General features: G+C 35.7%; 1 protein-coding gene across 3 annotated transcripts in view; it reads left to right on the top strand.

The window, feature by feature from the left end:
• Positions 1-27,395, top strand: part of LOC111060573 (nascent polypeptide-associated complex subunit alpha, muscle-specific form-like) — a 241,056-nt gene extending 213,661 nt beyond the window's left edge. For 2 of the 3 annotated variants that reach the window (XM_039432924.1, XM_039432923.1), the window contains 7 exons: positions 5,027-5,130; positions 6,218-6,573; positions 7,400-8,145; positions 14,657-14,775; positions 16,805-16,994; positions 20,491-20,550; positions 25,246-27,395. In XM_039432924.1, the coding sequence (XP_039288858.1) occupies positions 6,218-6,573; positions 7,400-8,145; positions 14,657-14,775; positions 16,805-16,994; positions 20,491-20,550; positions 25,246-25,694 (1,920 nt within the window). In that variant the 5' untranslated portion in view covers positions 5,027-5,130 and the 3' untranslated portion in view covers positions 25,695-27,395. The remainder of the gene's footprint in view (positions 1-5,026; positions 5,131-6,217; positions 6,574-7,399; positions 8,146-14,656; positions 14,776-16,804; positions 16,995-20,490; positions 20,551-25,245) is intronic. The other variant, XM_039432925.1, reaches the window with a different exon arrangement.
• Positions 27,396-27,987: the final 592 nt, after the last annotated feature.

Here is a 27,987-nt window from a genome sequence, read left to right as displayed (position 1 = left end):
TTGAATGTGGCTGTTGGTGAATTGGGATGCATTCATTGGAGTACATCGATCGTGCATAACGTTTTAGGATTTGCGGCGACGTGGTGAGATCCTACCATCCTACTAAGAGGATTATGGCATCGCTTTCTTCTGTAATGTGCACCTTCTTCCTAGACAATCCCTGTCGATCCTCTCATTCCTTCCGCACTATGCTCCTTCTCCTCGTCCACCTCCTACTCCTCCTCCTCTTCCTACTCCTCCTCTTCCTCCTCATCCTCTTCCTCCTCCTTCCCCTGCTCATCCTCTTCCTTCCTCCTCCACTCACTCCTTCTCATCTTCCTCATCCTCATCCTCTTCCTTCTCCTCTTCCTCCTCCACCTCTTCCTCCTCCTTCTCTTCCTTCTCCTACTCCTCTCTCTTCCTTTCCACTCTCTTTAGTCCCCCTCTACCTCTTCTCCCTCAGCAAAAGATTGTATGAAAAACAATTGTTATTTCAAATATTCCACACTTCCAAAATATCTCGTATTGTTGAAAATATCACAAACTCCTATTGGACAAAATTTGTAGGGAATTTTCCAAGCTTTATTCATGTATGGTAAGTTATGTCGGTGAAATGCATTGTTCCCGAAATATGAGCGTGTACGGAAAAATTGAAAATTTCACATCCAAACTCCCATAATTTCTTCAGCATGAGGGGTAATTATAAGGAATTAATAAGAACACAACCTAACTACTGGAAACAATGTCAAAAATGTGTTCAAAGCATTCCTTCAAATTCATTCGTCAATTTATCTTTTGTTGCAAAACTGAAGTTTCCACACTCAACACTAGAGCTGCTGCAAAATTCGTGGGAAAATGCGTGAAATATTGAAATCATGCATCAGGTTGAGAAGAATTTAATGCTGTACCAGCTGGTTTTTTTTTTTATTCATCGTTAAAAGTTTTAATAGTAGGTCAAAAATGTGGCAGTAAATGTGTTTTTTTTCAAAAAAAATGTGGGAAAACTGTGGAAGATATGGGAAATATTATCAGATGAGTAGACTAGGTAGGAAATTTTGTAAGCTCCAATTCTGTTAATGTCCGTAAGACATTAGATATAGTTTTTGATATAATATATATGAGAAACCAAAAAATAGTACCTTTGAACCAGCCTCACCTCCTTAGCACAGAGTGTATGTGTGGAGACTTTATAGATATGTTTACCTCCTCACTATCTTCACAGAACTGCGGGGTCGAAAATTGTCTTCCAAACTTTCCCCCCTATATCCTTTTTTTTTAATTCTTTGTCTATACTAACAGTACATTAATCGAGTTCAGTTTTTCGAAGCGTATTCTATACGAGATTGAACACAAAAAGTTTTCCTAATGTATTGTGAATTATCTATTCTTTTCTACACTAAGTACATTCTCTTATTATTTACAACGGAACAGACTCGTTGACATCGTTCACCTCCATTATTAACCCGTTAACAAAACAGTAAGAGCGATAAGAAACTCCGAGTGACACTAAGATGACTTCAACTTCAGCAACTTCACTTGTTTCGTTGCAGAATGCAATAAGCCAGCTGCAAACTTTCCTGGAATAATTTGAAAACTGAAATGGAGCGAACAGTGTGAATACCTCGAAGTTGGGCATGAGTGATGTAGACCGTAGTAGCTGGCAAACTTGTACTGTGAATGGTTAGGAGTTTGCAGGGGCTCATTAGGCAACCAGCATAGCAGGACTAGTTACAGTACAATAATGGATGTGTTCAAAATGCGTTCACGGCTGAACATCACGACACGTGATAATATGTCCAAGGACATTAATGCATACCTGTATAGTTTCTGAATGACATGTCTGTATATTGTGTATTATATTACGTTCATCTGTGAATTAAGGCTATTCGGTTTTTAAATTGAATAATTTTTTTCAATATGATAATATTGTTAAGATCATTATAAGAGTGAGAAAAAGTGGAAACTGAAATTTTTAAGTGGTCTAATAAGCGAGTTATGGGTTGTTGAAGTGTTAACTCCGTTTTCTTTTCAGACCATGAACGGTTTCGACTATTTTAACAGAACTTCTCTTAAAAATTAAAAAATATATCTTACCAAACTAAAACATTTTATTCCTCATATCGTTCATAAATAATAAAGTAACATTTTTTGTGAAATCGATCACTTGTTTATTTTGGCATTAATCGCGAAAAAACGCATAGTAGAACAAAGCCAATGATATAACGAATGTATTGAAAAAACATCCAATGAGAAATTCGAAACCGTTGATGATCTGGAAAGAAAACGGAGTTAGCACTTCAACAACCCATAACTCGCTTATTAGACCACTTAAAAATTTCAGTTGCCACTTTTTCTCACTCTTATAATGATCTTCAAAATTATATTGAAACAGATTATCCAATTTAAACAAAAAAAAAGTGTACCGAACTGCCTTAAGTAACTTATATATCTCGATAAAAAATTGGATGAATTTATTCTTCATCAACCTGCAAATCCTTGCAATATTATGAAATGGGAGGGAGAGGAAAGAAATCGTGTATTTTATCGGAAGATTCCCTGTGCTGGCAGGGATGAGAACGGCGCATTTAGGGGATAGAAAGCTATCAGAGGATCAGGTGGTAGGATTTTCGAATGATAGTGATTGGAAGGCGTTGAGTTAGGAGTACGTGGGCATACAGAATATTAGTACAGAAGTGTAATATTCTATTGTTCGCTGACCTTTGTCCTGTAAATATAGTCTATATTGATTAAATGTGACTTTTTCTGGTCTGGATAAGCCGAATGATAATAAGACTTGAAGAGCCTTGAATGATTCTGTATGTTTTTGAATAAAATTTTACTATTTGAAGATTCTAAGCATTATGAAAAATATCCCAACTTGGCAGACGATCAACAGGTCATGTCTCTATAATAAGCATTTCGTTATTAACGAGTTCACATATACTTATCGTGTTGTGATTTTTCCAACTATCAACAAATAAAATATTTCTATACTATCCAAATCTCGTTAGATATGAATGATGAGCAAAATGTATTTCCTTTTTTCGAGAAGACGCGCCTAGGACACGAAAAATGATGGGAAAATTGTAAGGCGTTTTTAAAAGCAACTACTGAGAACTTTCTTGGACATGCATGCTCTTGTTGCTGAACTACAAATTATTGCACTTTTCATCGATAAGTAAATCTATTTATTTATTAATTAGATTAGCAAAAACAATACAAGGATCGGAGAAGGAAAAACAGGCTATTGCCCAAAACTTCTTCAATTTCCTAATTTAGTTTCAAATTGTCCAAATTCTACATATTTACATTTTTACGCCAAATCACAATCTGAAAATATAAATTAGAATAAAACAAACAATTTCGAATTTGGATAAATTGATGATAAAACTTTCATAAAAGCATGTGAACAAACTTTAAATTCACGAAATAAAGAATAAAATCACTTAAATTTGGAGCTATGAATTAAAGCTTAAATCTATGAATGTATTTATGAGAAAAATCAAGTTGGAAATGATGTACAATCACAGTATTTGAAACTAGAAACTGGTGATTAAATGAGTAACACAATTTGTTATATTTTTATTTTGTCTGGATTCACGTTTAAGCATACTTCAATGATAGACCTAAATCATTCACAAATCTTCATTTTTATCATAATTTCCATTTTGGAGACGAAAAATGATGGAAAAATTATTGTAAGACATTTTTAAAAGCAACTACTGAGAACTTTCTTGGACATGCATGCTCTTGTTGCTGAACTACAAATTATTGCACTTTTCATCGATGAGTAAATCTATTTATTTATTTATTTGATTGGTCAGCAAAAACAATACAAGGATCGGAAAAGGAAAAACAGGCTATTGCCCAAAACTTCTTCAATTTCCTAATTTAGTTTCAAATTGTCCAAATTCTACATATTTAAATTTCTACGCCAAATCACAATCTGAAAATATAAATTAGAATAAAACAAACAATTTCGAATTTAGATAAATTGATGATAAAACTTTCATAAAAACATGTAAACAAACTTTAAATTCACAAAATAAAGAATAAAATCACTTAAATTTGGAGCTATGAATTAAAGCTTAAATCTATGAATGTATTTATGAGAAAAATCAAGTTGGAAATGATGTACAATCACAGTATTTGAAACTAGAAACTGGTGATTAAATGAGTAACACAATTTGTTATATTTTTATTTTGTCTGGATTCACGTTTAAGCATACTTCAATGATAGACCTAAATCATTCACAAATCTTCATTTTTATCATGATTTCCATTTTGGAGATGAATAATTTAGGTGTTCATGAACTGAAACTGTTGTTCCAATCGCATTAGGGCCTATAATTTGATTGATTAATACGAGTTCTATTGTTATTTGACGTCGTCATATTCGTAATGAGCCTCGACTACCATTTGTCAACACAAATGATGGAATCAGCGGACAGAATTACTGGAATGATTCAATTTTTGCTCGCTTTTGTTATATCAACGCTGCGTGATTTCCGAGAATATTTTGTTCCTCTGAACTTTAATTTGCGTGAGTATATTATGCTACGTGGAATATAGCAGCAATCACTAGTGAAATATTTGCAAAGTTGTATATTTGGACGATGAAATGGATTTGAAGCTCAATATTATCTGAACTCAATTAATTTAATAAAGCCTCAATATTCAACCAAAATACCAGCTTATATCGAACCTTGATTCTTTTCATAGATTAGATTCCAGAATATTATCCTCAATAAATACTCACCGGGAGGCTTAATATTCTTAATATTCCAGATAATATTCTGGAATCTAATCTATGAAAAGAATCAAGGTTCGATATAAGCTGGTATTTTAGTTGAATATTGAGGCTTACTCAGCCAATAATCACCGGGAGTATGTTATGAATAATCTTCATCAACATAATCAACATAAATACTTTCGTGGAAGATCTCAATAAATACTAATCAGATATTTTGACAGCCTTCCCGTCATGCAGGCTGAAATTCATTAGGGATTCAAATAATTATCTTTAATTTGTACCTTTTTGTTCTAGATGGAGGCTGAGCAATGGAATTAAAATGGACTCAGACGAACAGCGGTTCAAAGCCGTTGAAACCATAAATCTCATACATACAGTCTCAACAGAAAAACTTTAAGGTAATTATCTAAGTATGAATTATTCACATTATCTTCGAAAACGTCATTGATTTATAATCATCGCTTGCGCTATAATTTCGATATTCTTCTTTAAAAACTATAAATATTCAACATATTATCCTCATTGCACATGAAGTCATAGGTTTTGTCATTAATAATAATTGGAAAATTATCACAACATACAATCAAAATATCATATGTCACACCAGCACGATGTAAGTACTACCATTTTGAGAACCTCTAGATTGTGGAATACTTTGAAAGTTCTTGCTAGTGGAAAAAATTCTAGAATACAGAGGTGATATATCAGAATAAAATGGTGGTTTTGAGTATGCATGTATTAACGGTTGAAGTCCCTCGAGTTGTCCACAGGATTCAAATTATGTGCTGGATTATAATTATTATTCCTTACCTTCAACCACATCTTGGGCCTTGGTTATGTTGTATGTTGATTATTCTCAAATGATAATATACATTATTATTTATGCTTGTAGCTTTCATTGGTAGAAAGACCCTCGTTGCTAAATGATGTTCTGCATAGCCGATAGCCGTGATACCTGAATCATCATACTCGTCACTTACTCATGAACACTTGAGTTTGTAGATTAAATTGGTTGAAGTTCTATCAAGAGTGAACTTCACAGTCACTTCAACCTCCTTACCTGGATGAAACTTTTTGTTTTATACAGTCCATACATTGTATAACATTATTGCATTTCGAGAAATATTACGTTAATTGAATCAGGAATTTCCAATAAGTGGGAATGGAATGTGGAGAGCAGATTATGTACCTTTCAAAACTGATTCTGTGCATGCGATTGTGCTGATTATAAAACAATTATGAAACTTGAATAAAATCTCAAATACCACTATTTCCCATATATTGCTGAGCTGTGTGATTTTGTTATCCATTGCTTGTTATTGTGAATGAGAATTTCAATCTCCATTCAATAATGATTTTTTCCACCATGAAAAACAAAAAAATGAATAAACAACAAAATATTATTTCAATTGGAATTCAAATTTGGATTTGAATTGAATCTAAATTTGGATTTAAATTTTGGATTCGAATGAATATGTTGCTCAGATGATACACCGGACGTCGTCGTCGCGCAAGAGACGGGGCTCGCGTAGCGCGGCGACGTCACCGCACCGGGGCAGCCCGGGGACGGGGGCGCGGAGGCCGAGCATGATGGTGGGTGGGGGCGGCGGCCTCGGCCTCCTCGACCCCGCCGCCGCCTCGCCGCCGCCGGGTGCAGCACGCGGCCGCCGCGCTAGCATCGCCATTGGGTCGACCGGCGACCTGGCCGGCATCACTGTCACTGCCGCCCCCGCAGACGATGATGGCCGCCTCGTCACCGCCCCCACCCACGTCGACTCTGATCCCGAGCAGGACGACAACTGCCTCATGCCCGAGCTTGCTGTCTACAACAGGAGTCCCAGGTACGGTTTATCAATGATTAATAAGTCATAGAAATAATTCATCAAAAAACTAAATTTCGTTAATATTGTAAGGTATAATAATTAAATTCAAAGATATTTTTCTTCGGCACCAAAGTCACCAAAAAAATTCACTGTCTGGGATACTAGCATTCTCGTTTCTGGGAGGTGCACGTTGACAGAATTGCCGTAAGAATATTTCCACTTCAAAACATGTTATATAAAACGAATGGAAAAAGAAATGTCAGACGATCTTTGAGATTTCCTTCAGAAATTCTTTCATTCCTGATATACTTAGCACAGCAGTACAAGGGCGAGATCATATCAAGTGTTTCCGGACCGCCTTTTTAGAGGCAGCAGGGTAGGAATCTCTCATATTTGCTGATAGGGTTGACACCTAGAAGATGATCGATAAAACGCACAAAGATTTAAGCAAAAATTAATTCATGGTTGATTTGAAATATTATAACTCCCATAGTTGATTTCATTGGTTGGTGAATAATGTCAATCATATTGTTAAATATTTCAGATTGAAGAAGGCTCTATTCTGCAGGAATATTCTTGTAAAATCACTAGCTCTCAAAACTACTCTTCCCTTCCTCAAAATATATGTCTCTCTTATAACGGTACCATATTGATTGAGCTAAGATTAGTTCATTACCATACTTCAATCATCTCCAAATTAGTAAAATTCAATTCACATAATACAAGATTCAAACAACAATCGCATTCAATATAATATAAAAATACTATTAAACACTGAATTCAAATCTCAGTATCTCCTCAAATTCAGAAGGCTTTGCATTTCATTTCGGATGTTAATTTCCAGGGGCAGCCTCGTACCACAGGAGTCCAACCGGAGTCCCCGGAACAGCCTGACACCTGACGCAGCCGGCTACAACAGAAGTCCCAGAAACAGCTTAGTGCCCGACACGTACAGTCGAAGCCCACGTAATTCACTGGTGCCTGACATATCCTCGAGTGGTGGTGGAGGGGGGAATCGCAGTGCCAGGAACAGTCTGGTACCCACCGAGTATAGCCGGAGTCCGAGGGGAAGTCTGCTACCGGATGTAGAGAGTTTCAGTCGCACGTCGAGAAGTAATCTACTTCCGGAACCACCGGATTCCTATAGTCGTAGCCCGAGAAACAGTCTAGTACCTGATTATAATTCTTCATCTCGGAGTGCAAGGAATAGTTTGGTCCCTGATATCAGTCCGAGCAGATCGCAGAGGAACAGCCTCATCCCCGACCAACCCATCAACAAAAGTCCGAGGGGCAGTTTGGTGCCTGAAGCGGGTGCAACGAGGAGTCCGCGGGGAAGCCTGGTTCCTGAGCCGACCCCCAACCGAAGTCCGCGAGGAAGTCTGGTGCCGGAGCCTGGGAACAACATCAACCGATCTAGTCCACGAGGGAGTATCACCTCGGAGGTGTCCTTCAACAAGAGTCCCCGCAACAGTTTGCCACTGCAGGACAGCGCCTCGATTCGCAGTCCACGAGGAAGCATCACATCGGCGGCAGGCGCCCTTATCGACACAACCAGGAGTCCCAGAGGCAGCATAGACATTGTCGCGCCAGGTAAGATTGAAACCATCCATGTTAACCATTCACATTGTTATGCATTTTATTTGATTGTATGATATTGTTCATCAATCTGAACTATAATTGTTGAGAATTTTTCTATAGTAATTTGTTGTAGTTTCTTTTTTTCTAATTCTAATTCTACGATTTCATTCTGCTGGAGTTATATTTCAAAGTTGGTTTTCTCTGTTTGGTTGGATAGAAGAATAATAACATCATCACTTCAGTCAGATAGCTCCACCCATTTAAATCCCAGAGTAATCAACTAATAGTAAAACCAGCATATTTTTTCAATTCCATTTCATTCTTCTGTTTTAACAATCTTCTATTCAATTGCCTTATATTTCTTACTGGCTTTGTTGGCCATGATGGTCAACAATGGAGACTTTCAGAATAGAAACCTTTGACTGCTGATTTTGAATTTTCAAACAATGTATCTTCGTGTAGAATTTTACGGTGGTGGAAATCTGGCTCTATTTCAATCAGATGGAACAATAATATCATAGAATTATCATCTCACATATAAATTTTGATCAGATTATGTTTGAAAACTGTTAGGGAAGATACATATAACTTCCCATATTCAATAGTTGAAATCTATTAATTAGAGAAATATATAGGACATTTCAAGATTGAAGCCAAACTAAGAATAAGTAGAAATCATTAAAATATCATTGGAGCATTCATGAAAAAGCTGAAAGCTGATCCACATCTTCGTGACGATTTAATTCTTCTATACAACCAAACTGTTCTTTCCATGTATGAGAGGGTTCACATAGTACAATTGCAAGTAGGTACCCAATTGCAAGTAGGCCTAAATAAACCATATATTAATGACTAATCAAGTTCCATCAATGTATCCTATCCACTCTACTCGACAATAACTGATTTCACTCTTGATGCTTATTAAATGAGGCTCACTCCTGATGCCTATTAGATAGATGCTATTGAAACGAGGTATGATGGAGTGCTGAGTGCGTGAAGTAGCCTGTTGCGTCGAAAGCTTTCTGCTGTTTTCGAAGATGACATTTGAATTGAGATTTATGCACGCACGCGAGCGGTTGTTGGCGCCAAAATATGACATAGTGCGCCCTAGTGTGACATATTGCTCGCGGGTCTCTCGATAGGTACTGCCTACGCTGTCTGCAAGCCGGCAGACAATCTGCTAGCGATCGGGGACTTATAAAGCTGAAAGTTTGCTCAGCATTCAATGATCATGAGTTGGCCTAAAAATAAATCATAGTCTACTTTACATTCCTAGTGAATCTATCTTGAAGTTTGAGTTCTCTATTTAGATGCAGTCATCTTTGAGGATGAGAGCATTACTACATCAAATGAAAACCAGGCAAGATGAAGACGACAAAAAAAATAAATTAGCTAGTAACACACATACGATTTTTTACCGTCCTTTCAAATTCAATCAGATTAAACATAACATTGCAAACACATAATGTTTATCAGCACAATGTGTTTGCCAAGTTATATTCATTCCAATAGGATTTATAACATAATTCTAACATTTCAAATACGTATGTATAGAGGAATTAACATTTCTAATTCTTATTGAATGGAAAAGACTGAGAAATTGTCAAAAAACCACAGATCTATTGATACTTAGAGAGACAGGTTTAGGTTACTCCGATCTTATCAGTTTATCAGAGATTGACAATGGTGTAATAACCGAAACCGGTCTTTCTAAGTATCAATAAATCTGTGGTTTTTTGACAATTTCTTAGTCTTTTTCATTCAATATGAATAATTACCACAATATCAACTTCTCAACTACACAAAAAAAAATCTAATTCTCATCTTCTTTGCTATAATCATCATTAATAATGTGATTACTATTCCACTTTTTATGAAATGACAATAAAAATAAAATTTCAATTCCATGTGAATTCTATTTTTGTTCAAAAACTTAACGGGATTTATCGCTCTGGAAAATATTGTATACTATACATTATACAATCATGACCTGATCATTATTCTACAGATTTAATATTGAGCACTGTTGTACACGATGAACTTCAAATTGATTAGCTCTCACTCTCTTTTTCTCGTACCACTTTCTACTGCCTTTCTTCCTCACACCTCTCTACCATTCTCAAGATGAAGCCGTAAACAATGGAACAATAGGCTTCCTGCTGGCTCAATGAGTAAACTTTGTGTAGTTCTTATTGTCTCAGTTTAATTGAAAAGTTCGATGGATGAAGAAAGCTAACGTATAGTTTGGGGAAGTTTTGAATAATTTGTATTATACACAATCATTTTAGATAGTTTGTAGTGGAGAAATGTGCAAGTGAATTTTTGAAGTAACGTCTTCAAATGGTGAGCTTCATGCGTTTTTAAATATTGTTCTATGATGGAACTGTCCTTAATCGAATACCTATTTTAATCGGCCTAGAATGTAGTTTATAATAGTTAATATCGCACTATGATTAGTTTCAATCGGACTATCTCTTCTTATTCTATGATCCACTCATTTCAACATTATTCATCATTCTCGTTCCCGAAGTATGAAACACTTTCACTTTCTTACTACGTGGAGTTAATCTTTGAGAGCCCTGTTAAGAAGAGGGGATGAGATTGAAGATTATTAAGTAAACTTATCAAGAATTGGAATGATTTTTGTCCCACGAAATCATCTCATTTATTCATTATATTTAATGTTAAGTGAGCTCCTCAGGAATTGGAATAATATTTGTTCCACGAAATGATTATAATTCGTAATTATACATCTATGGCTCTTATAATAATATTCATACATCGTATTGGACAAGAATTTCACGATTATAAACTTCAACGACTTTACAAAACTTCTCTTGATTTATCACAGCTATCCCAACTTTTCATTTACCAGTCTGTTACATTATCATTTATATAAATTTTATTTTTTGCATAAAATGAATAATTCGGTATGCAGTAGAAGAAATCTCTCTCATGAAGATCGACTTCGAAAAATGTTATAGAGATCAATAAACAAATTTGACTGGAAATAGTAGAAATGGTGTTTCAATATCCTTAAATCACGGAATTGATTCCTTCAATTTATATTCTGTCGCCAACTAATGACAATAAATCTAATTGCCAACATGTAAAGGAACAGATTCCTACAGACAACATCCAATCCTCTGTAGAGTGGAAAATGTATGTGGAGTTGTCAAAAGAAGGTACTCTACATGAATATAATCGATTCCTTGAATTGATATTTTGTCGCCAACTAATGACAATGATTCTAATTGATATATTTAATATTTTTTCATTAATATTCCAATAAGTTAGATGAATATGGAAACATGGTGAAATTTTGCAGCATGAAATACATGTAAAGCAAAGGATCATATACTTTTAACAATCTTCCAATTAAGTGCAAATAACATGGATGAATAATTGTATGAAATGTATGAGATTCAATCTATAAATCTATTCACACGCGTAGGCCCACATTCAATATGCACCACTGGATGTTCATTATCACAAGTCATGTGTAGTATAAGAGCTTCTGTTTCCAAGCATCTTTTGAAGCTGAATAAGGAAATAACATTCATGAAATTCACGAGTAGCCAAACGATAAACTAGCAGGATATTAGGAGCAGTTTGCTCAATTTTGTGCATTTTTATGAAAAGAAAAGCAAGTCAAAGTCAAAAGCGGATGAAATGTTTGAAAGAGATTGGCGAGACCTTGAGAGGATCAGAGAAGGCAGATACTCATTTTGAACTTACTTCATTATAGAATTCCTCAATATGTTTTCGGAGTGTGGGTTCTACCGCCACATAGTCCAGTGCAGTGACATTAAAGTCGTGATATGGACCCTTCCAGGTCGATTCTCTCTTCTCCTTGCATCCTTTCCCCCTTCTCCACTCGTCAACTATCTCTTTTTCCTTTCATCGTTATGCTTCGCCGCTTTTCCCTTCTCACTTGCTGCTCTGAACCCAACTCTTGACACCCCTCACGACGCAAATTTAATAACGTGGATCCTCTGTCACACGAATATTCCCGTTTCTTTTTCCTCTCACACAGAGAGTCGTCCAAACTTGACTTGGGTCTCTTCACGCTGCTCACTATTTACAGAGAAAACTCTCTCATGATTCAAATTAACTTCAAATAATAAATCAATTATAAGTAAGTTAATATAATAAATTATAATCATCATCTTATCAAAAGTGATGAGGGTGTTACAAAACTTGAAAAAAAATTATGATGTTCCACATCTATTTCGATAAGGAGTTTCTAGCTCACAAGTATTCTAATATGAATCAAATGTTCAGAGTTCAAGATGGCTTTTATTGAATCACAAAGAATGATATCTTTCAAGACAAGATTGTTCCAAACAGTTTGTATAGCATCTCAAAATGATGGCAGGGTGTTTCGATTTCATGGATTTTCTGAAATACACTATTTTGGCTCAGCCTTGCAGTTGAACAGGATGTTCCAGAAGCAGTGTCGAACATTCTAGGGTATTGTTCCTGAGAGATAGGAGACTACAAATGTCGTATTTGAAGGTCCAAAACTCAGCGGTTATCCTTATAGCTGCCATTTTGTTTTTTTTTCACTCACGAATTTTTAAGAACGAAATGTTCTATTGATCTGGAATCTGGCATGAATAATTTATGCTATGAAGACTCAACTTTGAAAATTAAAATTAAAACTTTCTATGTACATTTTCAAAATGGCGGCCATTTAAAATTTCTTGATGGCAAATTTCACGGAATCTGTTCACTTTACAGAAAATTTACAACAGACAAAAAGTTATGAAATTTCATCACGATTTCTGGGATACCTTATTTATTAAGATTGGTCAAAGAATAACAGAGGAATTAATTATTTTCTTACTGCATGCATGACCACTTTTTACCATTTAAACTTAAATATTGAATTTTCAATTCCAATTGTATTTAAGATGAAGCTTTGAAACTTTATATGGCTCCATAAATGGCCATATAGATGATTTTACAATGTTTTTCAGATGATCTTGTTTATCTAGTAAAAGTATGATTGTACGAAAAGAATTAATTCCTGTATTATCCTTTCACTAATCTTAATAGATGAGGTATCCTTGGAATCTTGATAAATTTACTGTAGATTTTCTGTAAAGTGAACGGTTTTCGTGAAATTGCCATTAGAAAATTTAAATGGATTTTGAAAATTTACATTGAAAATTTACATCGAAAATTTTTTATCTCATTTATTAAAGTTGAGTCTTCATTGCATTAATATTCATGTCAAATTTCTGATCAATAAAACATTTCGTTTTTGAGATAAAAATTCGTAAGTGAAAAAAACAAAATGGCAGCTACAAGGATAACCGCTGAGTTTTGGACACTTCAAATACGTCATTTGTAGACTCCTATCACCCTGGAACAAAAATGTTCGACACTACTTCTAAAACACCCTAAATAAACTCATATGGTGACGAATAGATTTCAGTGTCTTTTAGAAAATATCAATATAATATACATACACGTATTGATTGAATGCGAATGGAAATGGATAATTATTGACATCTAAAATTCATCTCTCAGATCCGATATTCATTCTTAGAACTCAACTTAGATATAATAAATTATAGTTCTCCAAGAATTTACTGAATAAGTAGGATGCAAGTTAATAGTTAATGAGCAGTAAACCATAGAGACTGAAATAGGCAAAACTCATAATTTGAGAGAAGGAAAAGTAGTGGAATGGGAGAAGAGAATGGTAGCGAAGGATGAGAAGAGAACGTGATTAGAATAGAAGAAATTAGTTTTTTTATTTGTTCCAACCAAACTCAATAAGAACCTTCAATCAACTGGAGCTCAATCACAAATCGTTAGTTCGAATTCCCCTTCACAAATCAGACATCAATCGACGTCAATTATCAATCAGACACTTCAGTTCAATCAAATATCAATGTCATTGCTGTTCTACAAACAAAATAATAATTGCTAACAACAAAGTACAGTACTAACAAATTTGTGCTAGCTCTGATTCCTTTACAAATTCGAAGTCAGTGGATCTATCAGAAAGCCCATCATCAGCGATTGCTGGTTGAAACGATCAGAGCCTGATTGGTTCGTTAAAAAGCGGTCGTAATTGATTGTTTGATGTGCAAATCACTCAATTGTTACAACAAACAACCAACTCTGAAAAAATCTCGTGGGAGTAGAAGGACACTGGATGGAACACAATAGTTGGCTGATGCCTATAATCAACTCTGTGAAAACAATGACAAAATTTCGGAAGATAAACGTTGAAACTCCCAGAAGGTTTTAGGATGACGCATTGGTTTCGGAACAAGGGATGTAATCTACTTTTTTAATAGTTCATCGATAGTTTAAACGTTGAAACTCGCAGAAGGTTTTGGGATTACGCATTGGTTTCGGAACAAGGGATGTAATTAACTTTTGTATAGTTCATCAATAGTTCCCATAATCTTCTCATACTCAATAGTTGGATATGAGATGGTATTTCCCGAATTCATTATCAATAAGGTAATTCAAAATGCATTATTGAAATTTATTTTGACAGGTACATCGAGAGGAGGAGTTAACCGCAGTCCATCGCCTTACAGAAAATCAACGAGGAGTGCCAATGTGAACAATGCTGTTGAAGGTGGATCGAGAAGAGCAAGCAGTAGTGTTAGCCAGGTTGGTATTTTTAGAAATCATGAATATCTCAATAGTCAATCGGCAAATGTGATGAATATTAGAATAAGTGATACTGATACTACTCAAAAAAAACTTAAGGATATATGAAGTGAATCTTCATCCATCGAACAGACAGTGCCCGGAGAATGAAAATCTTCCCACCTCAAAAAATTAAGAGACTTGGCACATTTCAAATTATCAACTATCCGTTATCCACTATATCAAATGTTGCTTCAAGTATCTAGGATCTGGAATTAACTCACTATCTAGTATGTAGTTCCTATCACTGGGATCTAGTCTACCAAATCAATCAAGATTGCTCATAATATTCAAGTTTAGTCGTAAAACTCTCCATATCATTTGTAAACACTACTTTTATTGATCAATTAGTAGAGGAACTCTCACTATAATATAATGTAAATACATAAATAAATAAATGTAAATGTAAATACATAAATAAATAAATGTAAATGTAAATAAATGAATAAATAAATTAATAAATAAATAAATAAATAAATATCTCTCAAAAGAAAATAATATTGTCCACGTAGAGGTTCATATCCACCATCTAGGTCTAACGCTCACCTTGGTTTACTTTAAGATATTAGGGTAGCATTCATTATTGTGTTTCATCCCTAGATCGAACCAGTAGCTCCTTAATCTCTTTTAAAACAGAGATGGTGAATGTGGCCATAAGTGTTCCACCAATCTAATAATTTCTAATGGATTGAATCGAGTTATGTTTGCATGCATTACGATTTTTCTCATTGAATCGAGTTACAGTAAGCCAGTTAGTTCACGCACATTGATTTTTTGAGGTACGAGTTTTTGCCATCCTTATGAAATCTACCAGATTAAACGGAGCTCGGAAATCACATGGACACATCATTTGTTTGCAAAGTTATGTTGAATCTAATAGAATTTATAAGGACGCCCCAAAAATTGTTTGTCCAAAAATCGATGTGTGTGTTCCACCAAGTGCTTCACCAGTCTTATAATTTCTAGTGGATAGGATCGAGTTATTATTGCAAGGAATACGATTTGAAACAAAAATTATGGCATTCAGAGGCAAATATCCGGTCAGATCGAAAATTGTTATAAATAATACAGTTTTGGAACAAGTTTCTCAATATACATATCTAGGAAGTGACATTAGTTACAAAGAAGAATTAGATACTGAGAAGAAAATAGGAAAGTTCCAAATGATATGTGGAAATATCAGCAGGACTTTGGGTAAAAAAGCTAGAACAGATACAATTATGAAATTTTATAAGGTAATTGCCGCTCCAGTCCTCCTCTATGGTAGTGAATCATGGGTTACTACGAAGCCACTTGAAAGTAGAGTGCAGGCAGCCGAGATGAGATTTCTCCGAAGAACCAAGGGATGTGAAGAGAAGAAGGGAGGGAAGGGAAGAGATCATTTCAGGAATGAAGATATTAGGAAAGAATTGAAAATCTGCAGCATGAATGAAAGAGTTACGGAGAATCGGCATCAATGGAGGGAGCATGTTCAAAGAATGTCAGCTGAAAGAATACCATTCAAAGTCTATAATTATCAGCCAGTAGGCAAAAGAGATGTTGGCAGACCACGCGAACGGTGGCAATAATAGGTTTTTTATGTTTATTTGAATAATTGGCTAGATGTGAATCGGAACAGGTTAAAGCCTAATCCTTGTTTGTTAGAAGAAGGAATACGATTTGTCACATTGAATCGAGTTATGGCTGCATTCATTACGTGTCACATATCGAGTCGCTGATTCTATTTAGTTTGATTTTATCGATGTTGTAAATTACCCTGGATTTTGTAGTTGATAGTGAGTATATAGTAGTATATAGTGAGTATAGTATTAGAATATAGAGTTTTTTACTATATCCATCTAGTCTAAAGACTAGTGAGCTATTATTTCCTATCCTAACATACTACTTGGAAAACTAAACAGTGAATATTTCTCATTGGAAACTCTTACTGTTATTGATTGATGAGAGTCTAGAGTGAGTGATTTCGAGCTGAGTGAGACGACAGCATTAGCTGGTTCTGTTGCAGGCGTCTGCAGACGACCGCAGACAGCTGTGCGGCGAACACACCAAGCTCAACTCGGATGCGGGCCTTGGCCTCTCCGCATACGGCTCGGTCGTCTACCAGCTCAACCACGCCAACATGGAGTCTTCCGGCCTCTGCGACTTCGTATGCAGGGCCCTGCACATCGTCTATAGGACAGGTAAGTCCCTTCAACCAGTTCGTTCCATCTCTATGGTTTGCAATGCATTTCTGAATGAGACCTATAGTTTAATTCTCACTCGTCTTTTTTAATAATGTAGGCCTACATGTTAATTTCGTATTTAATCTCTTTCCGTATGGTTTTCCATGCACTTGTGAATGACTGAGTCATAACTTCATTCATATAATTTAATAGTAGTTTAATCTCTATTTCAATCTATATTTCTATGGTTCTATATTATTAATTCCTGATTCACCAAGTCCTCAATAGATTCTCCAATAACTTTCATTTCTAAGGTTTGCAACTCATTTTTTGATGACTGATTGCTATTTGCATGGTTCGTAATCGTATAATCATTTGATAATCGTTCAATTCGTTAATCTTCTGTATTTCTATTATTTGGAATCCATTTCTGAATGTCTGAATCTTCAATTATTTCTATCTCTATTTCTGTTGTTCGCTATTTTTCCCTGAATCAATTGATCCTGTACAGGACATGTCAGTCACTTCCACTTTGTATTTTATTTCTCTTTCTATAGATTGCAAACAATAATTTGTAAATAGTGATTTTTAAACATTTATTCTCATGATGATTTATATCTGAATGCTTAGGGGTGGATGCACCACCAAGGTTTGCTCAATATGATTAAAATGTTGATGAATGCACATCTATTATTAAGTTTCAAATATGAAGTTATTGTAATATTGAATTACGTGGCCTCCAGTTCATGAATACGTGTCAATGGAGATATAAAGAGTATTTTCAATGACGTAGAGGAAGATGGTTGAAAACTTATTCGTCTATGGTTAAATGTAGGTAATGTCTCATTCCAACCAAACGTTCTACTTGTTTTTTTCATCGGTACATTCTGGTTATTAGAATTCTCATGTAGTAACAGGTTAGTTTGCGAAATGAAATATCTGTGAATCATTTTATTAGACGAATATTATAATGAGAACTCACGCTTCTCAATTCAACTTGACCTCAAGTACTAGATAACAATAATTCGAACGAGAAAGACAAATTCCCGTTGGAGCATTTTCAGAGGCAAAATAGGACAGAATTTGGCTAACGAAAAATTGGCTGGGAGCGAGGAAAAGCCTTTTCGGAGATAAGGGGGGCTGAATGTGATTTGCGAAATGAGAGGACTCACCAAAGCGTGAAGATACCCCTGGGACAAGATAAGGAAATGAAATATTCTTTCTCTGAAGAGAGTATTGTGTAGGATTTGGAAATTACTACAAAATGAAAGGTCACATGAAATTGACATTATTCTACGAGTACTCTATCTGTACTAAACAGATTTTTTCCATAATTCTTATAACTTCTGTACCTCATTTCAATTTTTCATGAGTGAATCTAGGATGTAACACTCTTGAACACTATTGATACATCTTATTATACAATATATTCATAAAATTACAATATGATTTGTTTATGATTCCATTGAATATTCGATTGAATACTGGTATTATGAATGCTTATAGACTGAAACCATGGTACAAAATATTAGTCTTTTGTTATTTCATCTTGTTGGTTGTTGGTTGAGTTTACAGCTCATTTATCCATTCATTCGTGAATACAATTACAGATCCTATTATAATCACATTTATATGATTGGGATTGGACAACAGGCTTGGCCTAGAACTATTCTGATCCCAAATTTTGATAACATGACCAAAAAAAGGACAATACAAAGACTCAATTCTATTCCACTATACCAGAAGTACTATAGTCTTTTCTCTTTAGGGCTACTATTAATATAAATGAAAATATAAATCGGAGTACCCTTTTGAATTATTAGTAGCCGAAGCATGTCGTGTCAAAATAATTCAAAAGGGTACCCAGATTCATATTCTCATTTATATTAAAAGTAGCCCTAAATAAAAAAGACTATAGTACTTCTGGTATGATGGAATAGAATTATGTAGAATAAAGTGAAATGTATTGTCTTTGTATTGTCCTTTTTTGGTCATGTTATCAAAATTTGGGATCAGAATAGTTCTAGGCCAAGCAGGCTACTATACTTTCACTGAACATTATATACCATTCTTTATTAGATACCAAGTGTATAAGGTTTGAATGGACATTCCGGTTTCTCGCATTATATTTTTCCAGTTTATCGTATTATTATTTCACGAGAAAATTTGTATCAAATGAAGCTGCGCTTTACACTGCCACGTCAGTCTCTAGTAGTAGTCCAAATAATTCCGAAAATGGAACAGAGTATGTCCGATGGTGTGTAACAAATGATTAGTCTACGTCTAGTAGTGGGATTCATTTTGAACTGTAGGCATTCCTCATAAATAACTCCAACGCTTATCATTCGAACAACGCTGTCAGTTCGAAGTGAACCGCACTATTCTAGCAGTGTGTTCAGAGGCGATGAAGGGAAGCAACACTATAATAGTGGTTGCCAGGCTATTGTGATCTAGCTTGTGGGGTCAGACAATAATATAGACTAGGTAGGGGTGTGTTTGCAACCATATACTCATATACCTATATCTGAGTGAGGGAATGAAAATACAATAAATAATGGTGTAGGTGCCTAACGCTATCTGGTGGGCAATCATTGTAAATGCTGATCTACAGTTTGTCCTGGTACTGGAGGTATAATCCGATAGATGGCTCTTCAATCCTGTTTGTGCCACAGAGACCATAGAACCATTAGTCACTGTATTTTGTGCTACAGAGGCTATATGGTTTAATCAAAGTAACTGTACTTTGTGCTACAGCGACTATAGAATCACTTTATTTTTTATTTATGAACACGGTATTTTGTTCTACAGAGGCTGTAAAGTTTATATTAAGTTTCTGTATTTGTGCTACAGAGGCTAAATAGTTTATTACTTAAAGTCACTGTACTTCGTACGATACTACTTTGATTACTATTGTGACTGAAATATACATGAAATGTCGTCCCGACAAATCTTTTTTCCTATTGACTGAGCGCAGTGGTGACATTTTCCCGACAGTTATTGGATTCTTCACCCTATGGATTGGAGAAATATTTTGTTTTCATGAATTTCAATAAAAATATCATTCATATTCTCAAGAATTATTCTCTAGTAGCCTATCATGATGTAAGGGTGCTTAAAATAATCCAGGCATCGATGAAATACAAATTTCTCGTGAAAATCATTTTCCTGAAATGAGGGAAGGGGGAAAATAGGTGAAATAGAATTCAAATTTTTCTATTTTAAAATTATTCAATGTGAAGAAAATATGGGAAGTCATTTTTCATTTTCACTTGTATATGAAATTGAATAAATATCAAATGGTGTTGAAATTCGAGTGAGAATACGTCAAAAGTTTTGTTTTTGTACTATGGAGTGTATGAAAAGTCACTGTGCACTTGGATTATGGAAATTAAATACTTGATGGACAGTGACTTTACAAATACTCCACACAAAATCAACAAAATAACTGTATCAATGTGAGACTACGCTGAATTCGTGATAAAATGCTAATATTTTATGTTTCTATTCTTTGCAGGAGTAGTTTTCATTGTATTGGGCTGTCTGTTCACCCTTCCCGTAGCAATGTTCATTATAGGTGAGTAAAACACGATTGACTATCTATTTTTTCACAAATTTAATTGTCATAATGCATGCTAAACCATCACATTATTCCATATTCTGAACTCGAGCAATTGAAGGCTGCAATTGTATTCAATTGAAATTATCATCTCTAACTCTCTCAGGTTTTAACTTCCACCACAATATTTATATAATCCTGCTACAAGTAGCAGATCATATTAGGCTAGAGGTTCATTTACAACTTTTCTACTCAAGAAATAATATCTCATTATGATTTCCAAACCGTAATTTTATTTCAAATCAAGGAAATATATCACGTACAATACATGATGAAACTTCCAAACCTAATCTGCAGTCTATCGAAATAAAACTTCACTTGAACTTCAATAAAACTTCCAAACCTAATCTGCAGTCTATCGAAATAAAACTTCACTTGGCTGAATACAAATACACCAGCTCGGTTTAAACAGAGAAATATCAGATGTTCTTTATATTCCGGAATGAAATACATTATAATAAATTAATACAATCATACCTGCATGAAATCCTTCATTAGCATATCATGTAAATGGTGCCTATGACCATTAGAAAACAGATTCTCTCTTTTTCTTGAAGATCACTTCCAAGCAACAGGTGAAACCTAGATGAATCTTCATCAGAATCCTGAAATAGTGGTTTGAGTTGATACAATATTCATGACCCCAAAATCATCAAATTCAAGCAGAGCATTCTGTGGTGAATGTTGAAATCTGAACTGGAGCGTGCTTAGGACTGAAGTAACTACTGTGGTAACATTCCAAACTGCAAAAGGATCAAGATTTGGTTGCAACTGCCAAGCCAAGACTAGGGTTGCTGTTGCAGTAGTTATGGTGTGATCCACTTCAAACTGTCTGCATTGGTAGAGTGGGGAGCATAGGTTTTATTCTTAAGGAATGCTGACAGTTTAAAAGGAATCTCATACCATCTCCAGTCACTTTTGTCTGTCAGCATTGTTTGGATGGGAGTCATTGATGTAATTTGTGAGGTGAGCTGTAAGTTTGAAGTGAAACTCATTCTAGGGGTCCAGTAGTTGGACGCATTCTTACTGTTGTGAGAGGGGGGCGCATACCCCCAGGAGGGGGTACATCTTGGCAGGGCTTCAGGCTCCTTCTATTCGGATTAGGAGTCTGTTAGGATGCAAATTTAGTCTGCCGCTGTTTAGCATAACTTTGTTCGCTTTTGAGAGACAAAATGCAAGCACTTAGCCGCTGGCTAATGCGCTGACCCCCACCCCCTCCAACACACCCCCTTACACCCTTGACCACGAATTAAATGGACTGAAACCCTCAAACTCCTTCATTGACGACCTCATGGCCAGATATCACTTCTTTCAGACAGTGAAGTTGAACGCTAGAATTGTTGAACAAGTGAACAAGATTGTGGGAAGCTATGGAAATTCCACGGAACAGATCACGAACAGTAGTTATCTTTTTGTTGATGACTGTTACGTAGTAATTCATATGGCCTGTCCAATTTTGGCACTCTTCCAATATTACTTTGTTTTTTATCATGTGTAACGGATAGGTAATGTTTGAAACATTCAAGTTGATTTGTAAAGAACGAATTTCAGAAATTCGTGCAAAAATTTATTACACTCTGCTAGAATGGATACTACATCACTTTTTTACCAACTCGGTATCAAATTGAAACACGGAACATGTCTTATGAATGAACTAACAATGATAAATGAATAAAATGAATAAATAAGCTTCATTGACATTCTTTACAGAACAAAAGCCTCTCATACGAGGTAAATAATAGTTGACAAAATAAAAGAATACAAATTCTATTTACAAACTGAACTAAGAATAGAAGAGGCAATAATTGAGCTCAAATATTGGATGCAAGTCTTTGAACTTTGTGTAGGAATTTCAATTCTCAAGGATAGATAGGTCACTAACATAGATCTCGACATTGAAGTTAAACATGGATTTTAGTGCAAATCAGAATTCAGATACAGATAAACCCAAAATACAGAAACACAAAAACAGTCCAACTTATTGCAACAACTCAAGGTCTCCTTGAGATGGCATAAACGCCATCAATGTTCAAGATGCTTTACTTTAGTATCTTATTCCTCTCACTATTATTCAATGAAAACTGCAAGCAAATCAAAAAATTGAATTAATAGTCCAGTCAAATGGCCGTTTTTCAAGGAACAGCCCCGAATGAATTTTTCTCGACGGTTCTATATGAATTTTGGGGCGCTGAATTCGAATCTCAAATTTTCTGGAACGCCAGAGGGCGGCTTCACCCCCAAAACTCCCAAAATTACGGACTATTTGGAATTTTTTTTATTAAATCTCGAGAACTTTGAGTTTTTGGAACAAATCATTCTCTACAAAATTGAAGATAATAAAACTTCCAATGAATTTAGTGGTCGTTTTTCGATAACAAACAGTGATGCAAGATGGATTTAAGGCAACTCAGCTTATAGAAAATGAAATTATCTTTCATTTGTGACCTAATCGCAAATTTTTTTCATGTCTTGTACTCGTTTTAGGGACTCTTGAATAACAGTAAAATCGCAAAGGAAATAAGAAAATGAAAATCATCATTTTTCGAATTTGCTGTAACTTTAGAATGATATTGGAATCAGAAATGTGATTCATTGGAGTGAGAAGAGTAGAAAATTCTCTACAACTTTGACTACTTTTTACTTTCCTTGCCCTATTACCATAGGTAAAGAAAGTATTGCATTCCATAAAAAATTAAGGTACCCCAATTTCTAAATTTCTATACGTTTCAAAGTCCCCTGAGTCCAAAAAAGTGGTTTTTGGGCATTGGTCTGTATGTGTGTGTGTGTGTGTGTGTGTGTGTGTGTGGTGTGTGGTGTGTGTGTGTGTGTTGTGTGTGTGTGTGTGTGGTGTGTGTGTGTGTGTGTGTGTGTGTGGTGTGTGTGTGTGTGTGTGGTGTGGTGTGTGTGTGGTGGTGTGTGTGTGTGTGTGTGTGTGTGTGTGGTGTGTGTGTGTGTGTGTGTGTGTGTGTGGTGGTGTGTGTGTGGTGTGTGTGTGGTGTGTGGTGTGTGTGGTGTGTGTGTGTGTGTGTGTGTGTGTGTGTGTGTGTGTGTGTGTGTGTGTGTGTGTTGTGTGTGTGTGTGTGTGTGTGTGTTTATGAGTGTATGTGCGTCTGTGTACACGATATCTCATCTCCCAATTAACGGAATGACTCGAAATTTAGAACTTAAGGTCCTTATAATATAAGGATCCGACACGAACAATTTCGATCAATTGCAATTCAAGATGGCGGCTGAAATGGCGAAAATGTTGTCAAAAACAGGGTTTTTCGTGATTTTCTCGGAAACGGCTCCAACGATTTTGATCAAATTCATACCTAAAATAGTCACCGATAAGCTCTATCAACTGCCACAAGTCCCATATCTGTAAAAATTTCAGGAGCTCCGCCCTATCAATGCAAAGTTCGATTTTAGATTCCCAATTATCAGGCTTCAGATACAATTTGAACAAAAAAAATGTAGTAGATTAAGCATGAAAATCTCTACAATTAATTTTTCAGTAACATTCTCACCTAAAATTGAGAATAAGCTTTAAATTCGAGAAAATGTGATTATTCAATTGCAAATTATTGTTGATTCTATTAAATCATTCACTATGTGTAGAGATAGCAGACCTCATGTGTGTCTCCAGCGTTATTGCCCTGTCACCAGCTGGCTCAAATCTTTGAATTGTAGACCCGAGATGCGCGGGAACACTAGCGTCAGGTGATCAATTTTCATAACGGCAAGGAAAGTTGTGTGAGTGCGCCACACCAGATTTTTGGACTTTTTTTCTGAAGCATTTCACAAGATACGCAACTTTGAATATGTGATAAATTTGAGATATTTTTCTCATTTTCACAGTCTCGCATAAAGTTGCGTATCTTGTGAAATGCTTCAGAAAAAAATCCAAAAAGTAATCAGAGTTGTAGAGAATTTTATTCTCTTCTCACTCCAATGAATCACATTTCTGATTCCAATACCATTCGAAAGTAACAGCAAATTGAAAAAATTATTATCTTTATTTTCTCATTTTATTTGCGATTCTATTGTTATTCAAGATTTTCTATAGTCCTGCGCGACCACTAAATTTATTGGAAATTTTATTTTCTTTAATTTTGTAGGTAATGATTTTTCTCCAAAAATTAGAAGTTTTCGAGACTAAATGGGGAGATTTTGGGAGTTTTTGGGGGTGAAGCTGCCCTCTGGCGTGTCAGCAAATCTTATATTCAAATTCAGCGCCCCAAAATACATATAAAACCGTCGAGAAAAATTCTTTCGGGGCTGTTTCCTGAAAAACGACCATTTGAATGGACTTTAATTCCACTCGGAGTATCACCTCCACGACTATTCCAGAATAAACCTTTATTATCTAAACCACAAATCCGTATTACCTAGACTACTACACCTTTTATCCATGAAGGACGACAGAATGCATTAACGCATAGACATGAGCTTAGCAAGCTAAAGCTGTGCTTAGCAAGCACAAAGATACTATTCTCGAGCAAAGTCCACTTTTTGTGGGACTCTCTATGCCTGAAAGCTCTGTCGTGTATAGGGCGTTTTCTTCTACACCTGAAAAACTGTATTTGAGCCACAAACCTGTGTAACTTTCACCACTTTACTGAAAAAGTATATCAATTTATTAATGTTTTTGATGCTTGGTGTGTCTTGCAGGTATCCAGTACGCAAAAGACTGTCCAAAAGAGCCTATACTGCCGGTGTACATGATCGTGGGTGGCGGGTTCGGCACCATCAAGATGCTGTGGATGCTGTGGAACCAGTACCGGTCGATGACCTACGAGCGTCTCGACGCCAGAAGTCGATCCTCGGGATCCAGCGGCGACGACCCCATCTCGACCGGAGGCAAGATCACCAACTTCCTCCTCACCACCTTCCTGATGGTGTGGTTCGTGATGGGTAACGTGTGGATTTGGGGCATGGGCTGGCCTGACTTCAAACCCACCCTGCTGGACCCCAACAGCTGGTGCGACAAGACGCTCTTCCTCTTCGCCTTGACGCATCTCGTCGTGCTCTATTCACTCATCGGCGTCGTCATCATAGTCATCATCGTGCTCATTGCCAGTCAGGTGTGTGTGTGTCCCATGCTTATACACTGCAAGTGATCGGCGACTGTTGCGCTCTAACGGTTCTGTGCGGAGTTACGTCAACGTTTGTGTAAAGTAAGTGATTTAATTGGAGTTTTGCCAAAGATTAGTCAGTGATTTAATCGTTGGTTTTGCCAAGCTTCAGTCAAAGATGTAATCGAGAATTTTGCCAAGGTTTAGTCAGTGGTTTAATTGTGAGTTTTGCAAAGGTTTAGTCAGTAATTCGATTGTGAGTTTTGCCAAGATTCAGCCAGTGGTTTAATAGTGAATTTTGCCAGTTATTGAATCGTGAGTTCTGCTAAGGTATGAAATTTGGTATAAGGTTAGAAGAAGAAGTCTCGCCAAAATTTAATCAGTGATTTGATTGTAAGTTTTGCCAAGGTAGAACTTGCTTGAAAATGATCTACAAAGGTACTACTGAAGAAGTTTTGCCAAGATCTAGCCAGTGATTTCATTGTGAGTTTTGCCAAGGTATAAGTTGGTAGAAGGTTGAAAATGGTAATATGTTGATCCGCAAAGGTGTGAGAAAAGATTTGGAGAAAAGTGCGATCTACAAAGGTACCACTGATGAAGTTATGCCAGGATTTATTTAATAATTTGATTGTGAGTTCTGCTAATGTATAAGTCGGTAGGGTGTTGAAAACGGTTGGTTATGATGATCTGCAAAGGTATAAATTGGAAAAAGGGCGATACACAAAAGTACTACTGAGAAAACTCGTACCATTCGGATTGTGGTGTGAGAGTATGGTTATTAACAAAGGTATGATTTTGGAGAAAAGTTCGATTTGCAGAGGTAAAAATCTTGAAGTTTGTACCCTGAACGTTCGAGTTATACCAGGGATGATTGTGGTATAAGAGTACGGTGATCTACAAAGGTATGATTTTTGGAGAAAAGTGCAATACGCTACAGTATTATTTATTGTGGAAAATTGTACCAACAACGTTTGAAATTTTCAAAGGTGAGAATCTGGAGAGAAGTCCTATCTGCAAAAATTGAAATCTTTAAATTTTTACCTACAACATTCGAATTATGCCAGGGATGATTGTGGTGTAATCCTATCATGATCCACAATAAATTGTATAATGTTTAAAAAAGGTGAGTTACGTTGAAGTATTATTTATAGTAGAAAGTTGTACATGCAGCGTTTGATTTTTTCAAGAATGATCGAAGTTTGATATTATGCTATATAGTAAGCTATACTGCAAACGTACGATTGTGGAGCGTTATGCAACACTAAAATACAGAGTCAGTATTTTATCATTGACTCATTCATAGAGTTTTTTAAAGGTTTGCTTGTGATACAATGCATGATCTGTTGATGTAAAACAGGAGTATGTTATGCTTCAACATTTGAATTAGTTATGATTGCGGTGTGAAAGTATGGTGTTTGTTGTACGGTGTATGATTGTGATTGCTAAGGTATGATTGTGATTGCTAAGGTATGATTGTGATTGCTAAGGTATGATTGTGATTGCTAAGGTATGATTGTGATTGCCAAGGTATGATTGTGATTGCTAAGGTATGATTGTGATTGCTAAGGTATGATTGTAATATGTTGAACCTGTAAGGCTTGAATTCTGCTACCGATTGAATTATCATGAGTTCTCCCATGATAACATTGCGGAATGAATGTAAGTAATGGTGAATCGTATAGAGCCGCTGTTCTGGGCCATTGCAAAGGCAACATATTACATGGGTTACAGTAATATGGTTCTACAAAGTTTCTTTATCATGAAAGCTTCAGAGCAAGAGTTCATGGGATTTTCCCAAAAAGTGTTAATACATCCGAGTGAAATTGTAAATCATGAAAGTTTCAAGAAAGTGTAATTTTGTTTGAAAATGCTATACGTGTAACGCCAGTGATTGTTAAATTTCCTGAAAGCAAAAAAAAACATGTGTATGACATCACTGAATTTTTTTTTATATATAATTGATCAATATGCTTCAACTTCAAAGTAAAAACTGCGCAAAATGAAGAAGAAATTCTGTGAGTGCTTCTTCAACGATAAATTACTATCGTGCTTCGGCAACACAAGGAACTTCTACTACCCAAGCTGAGACCATCAGTACACCATGTATTCATCTACGGAAACCGTAATGTTTTCAATTTTTATAAGAAACTTCATGTTCAATCATTGATCTATTTTTCTGCAAACATTGAAATTGTGCTAGTGATCAAGTACTTTTACCAAACAAGACTTGAATGTCATATCTGAATACTACAGTATTATTGATAAACATAATTTTTTCTCGCATATTCTACTCAAAAGCCCCTCATTCATGAAACCTCATGATCCCCTGTCATCTCTA

Source organism: Nilaparvata lugens, chromosome 7 (assembly GCF_014356525.2).
Source record: "Nilaparvata lugens isolate BPH chromosome 7, ASM1435652v1, whole genome shotgun sequence".
NCBI classification, from domain to species: Eukaryota; Metazoa; Arthropoda; class Insecta; order Hemiptera; family Delphacidae; genus Nilaparvata; species Nilaparvata lugens.
This window is presented reverse-complemented; position numbering and strand designations above follow the sequence as displayed.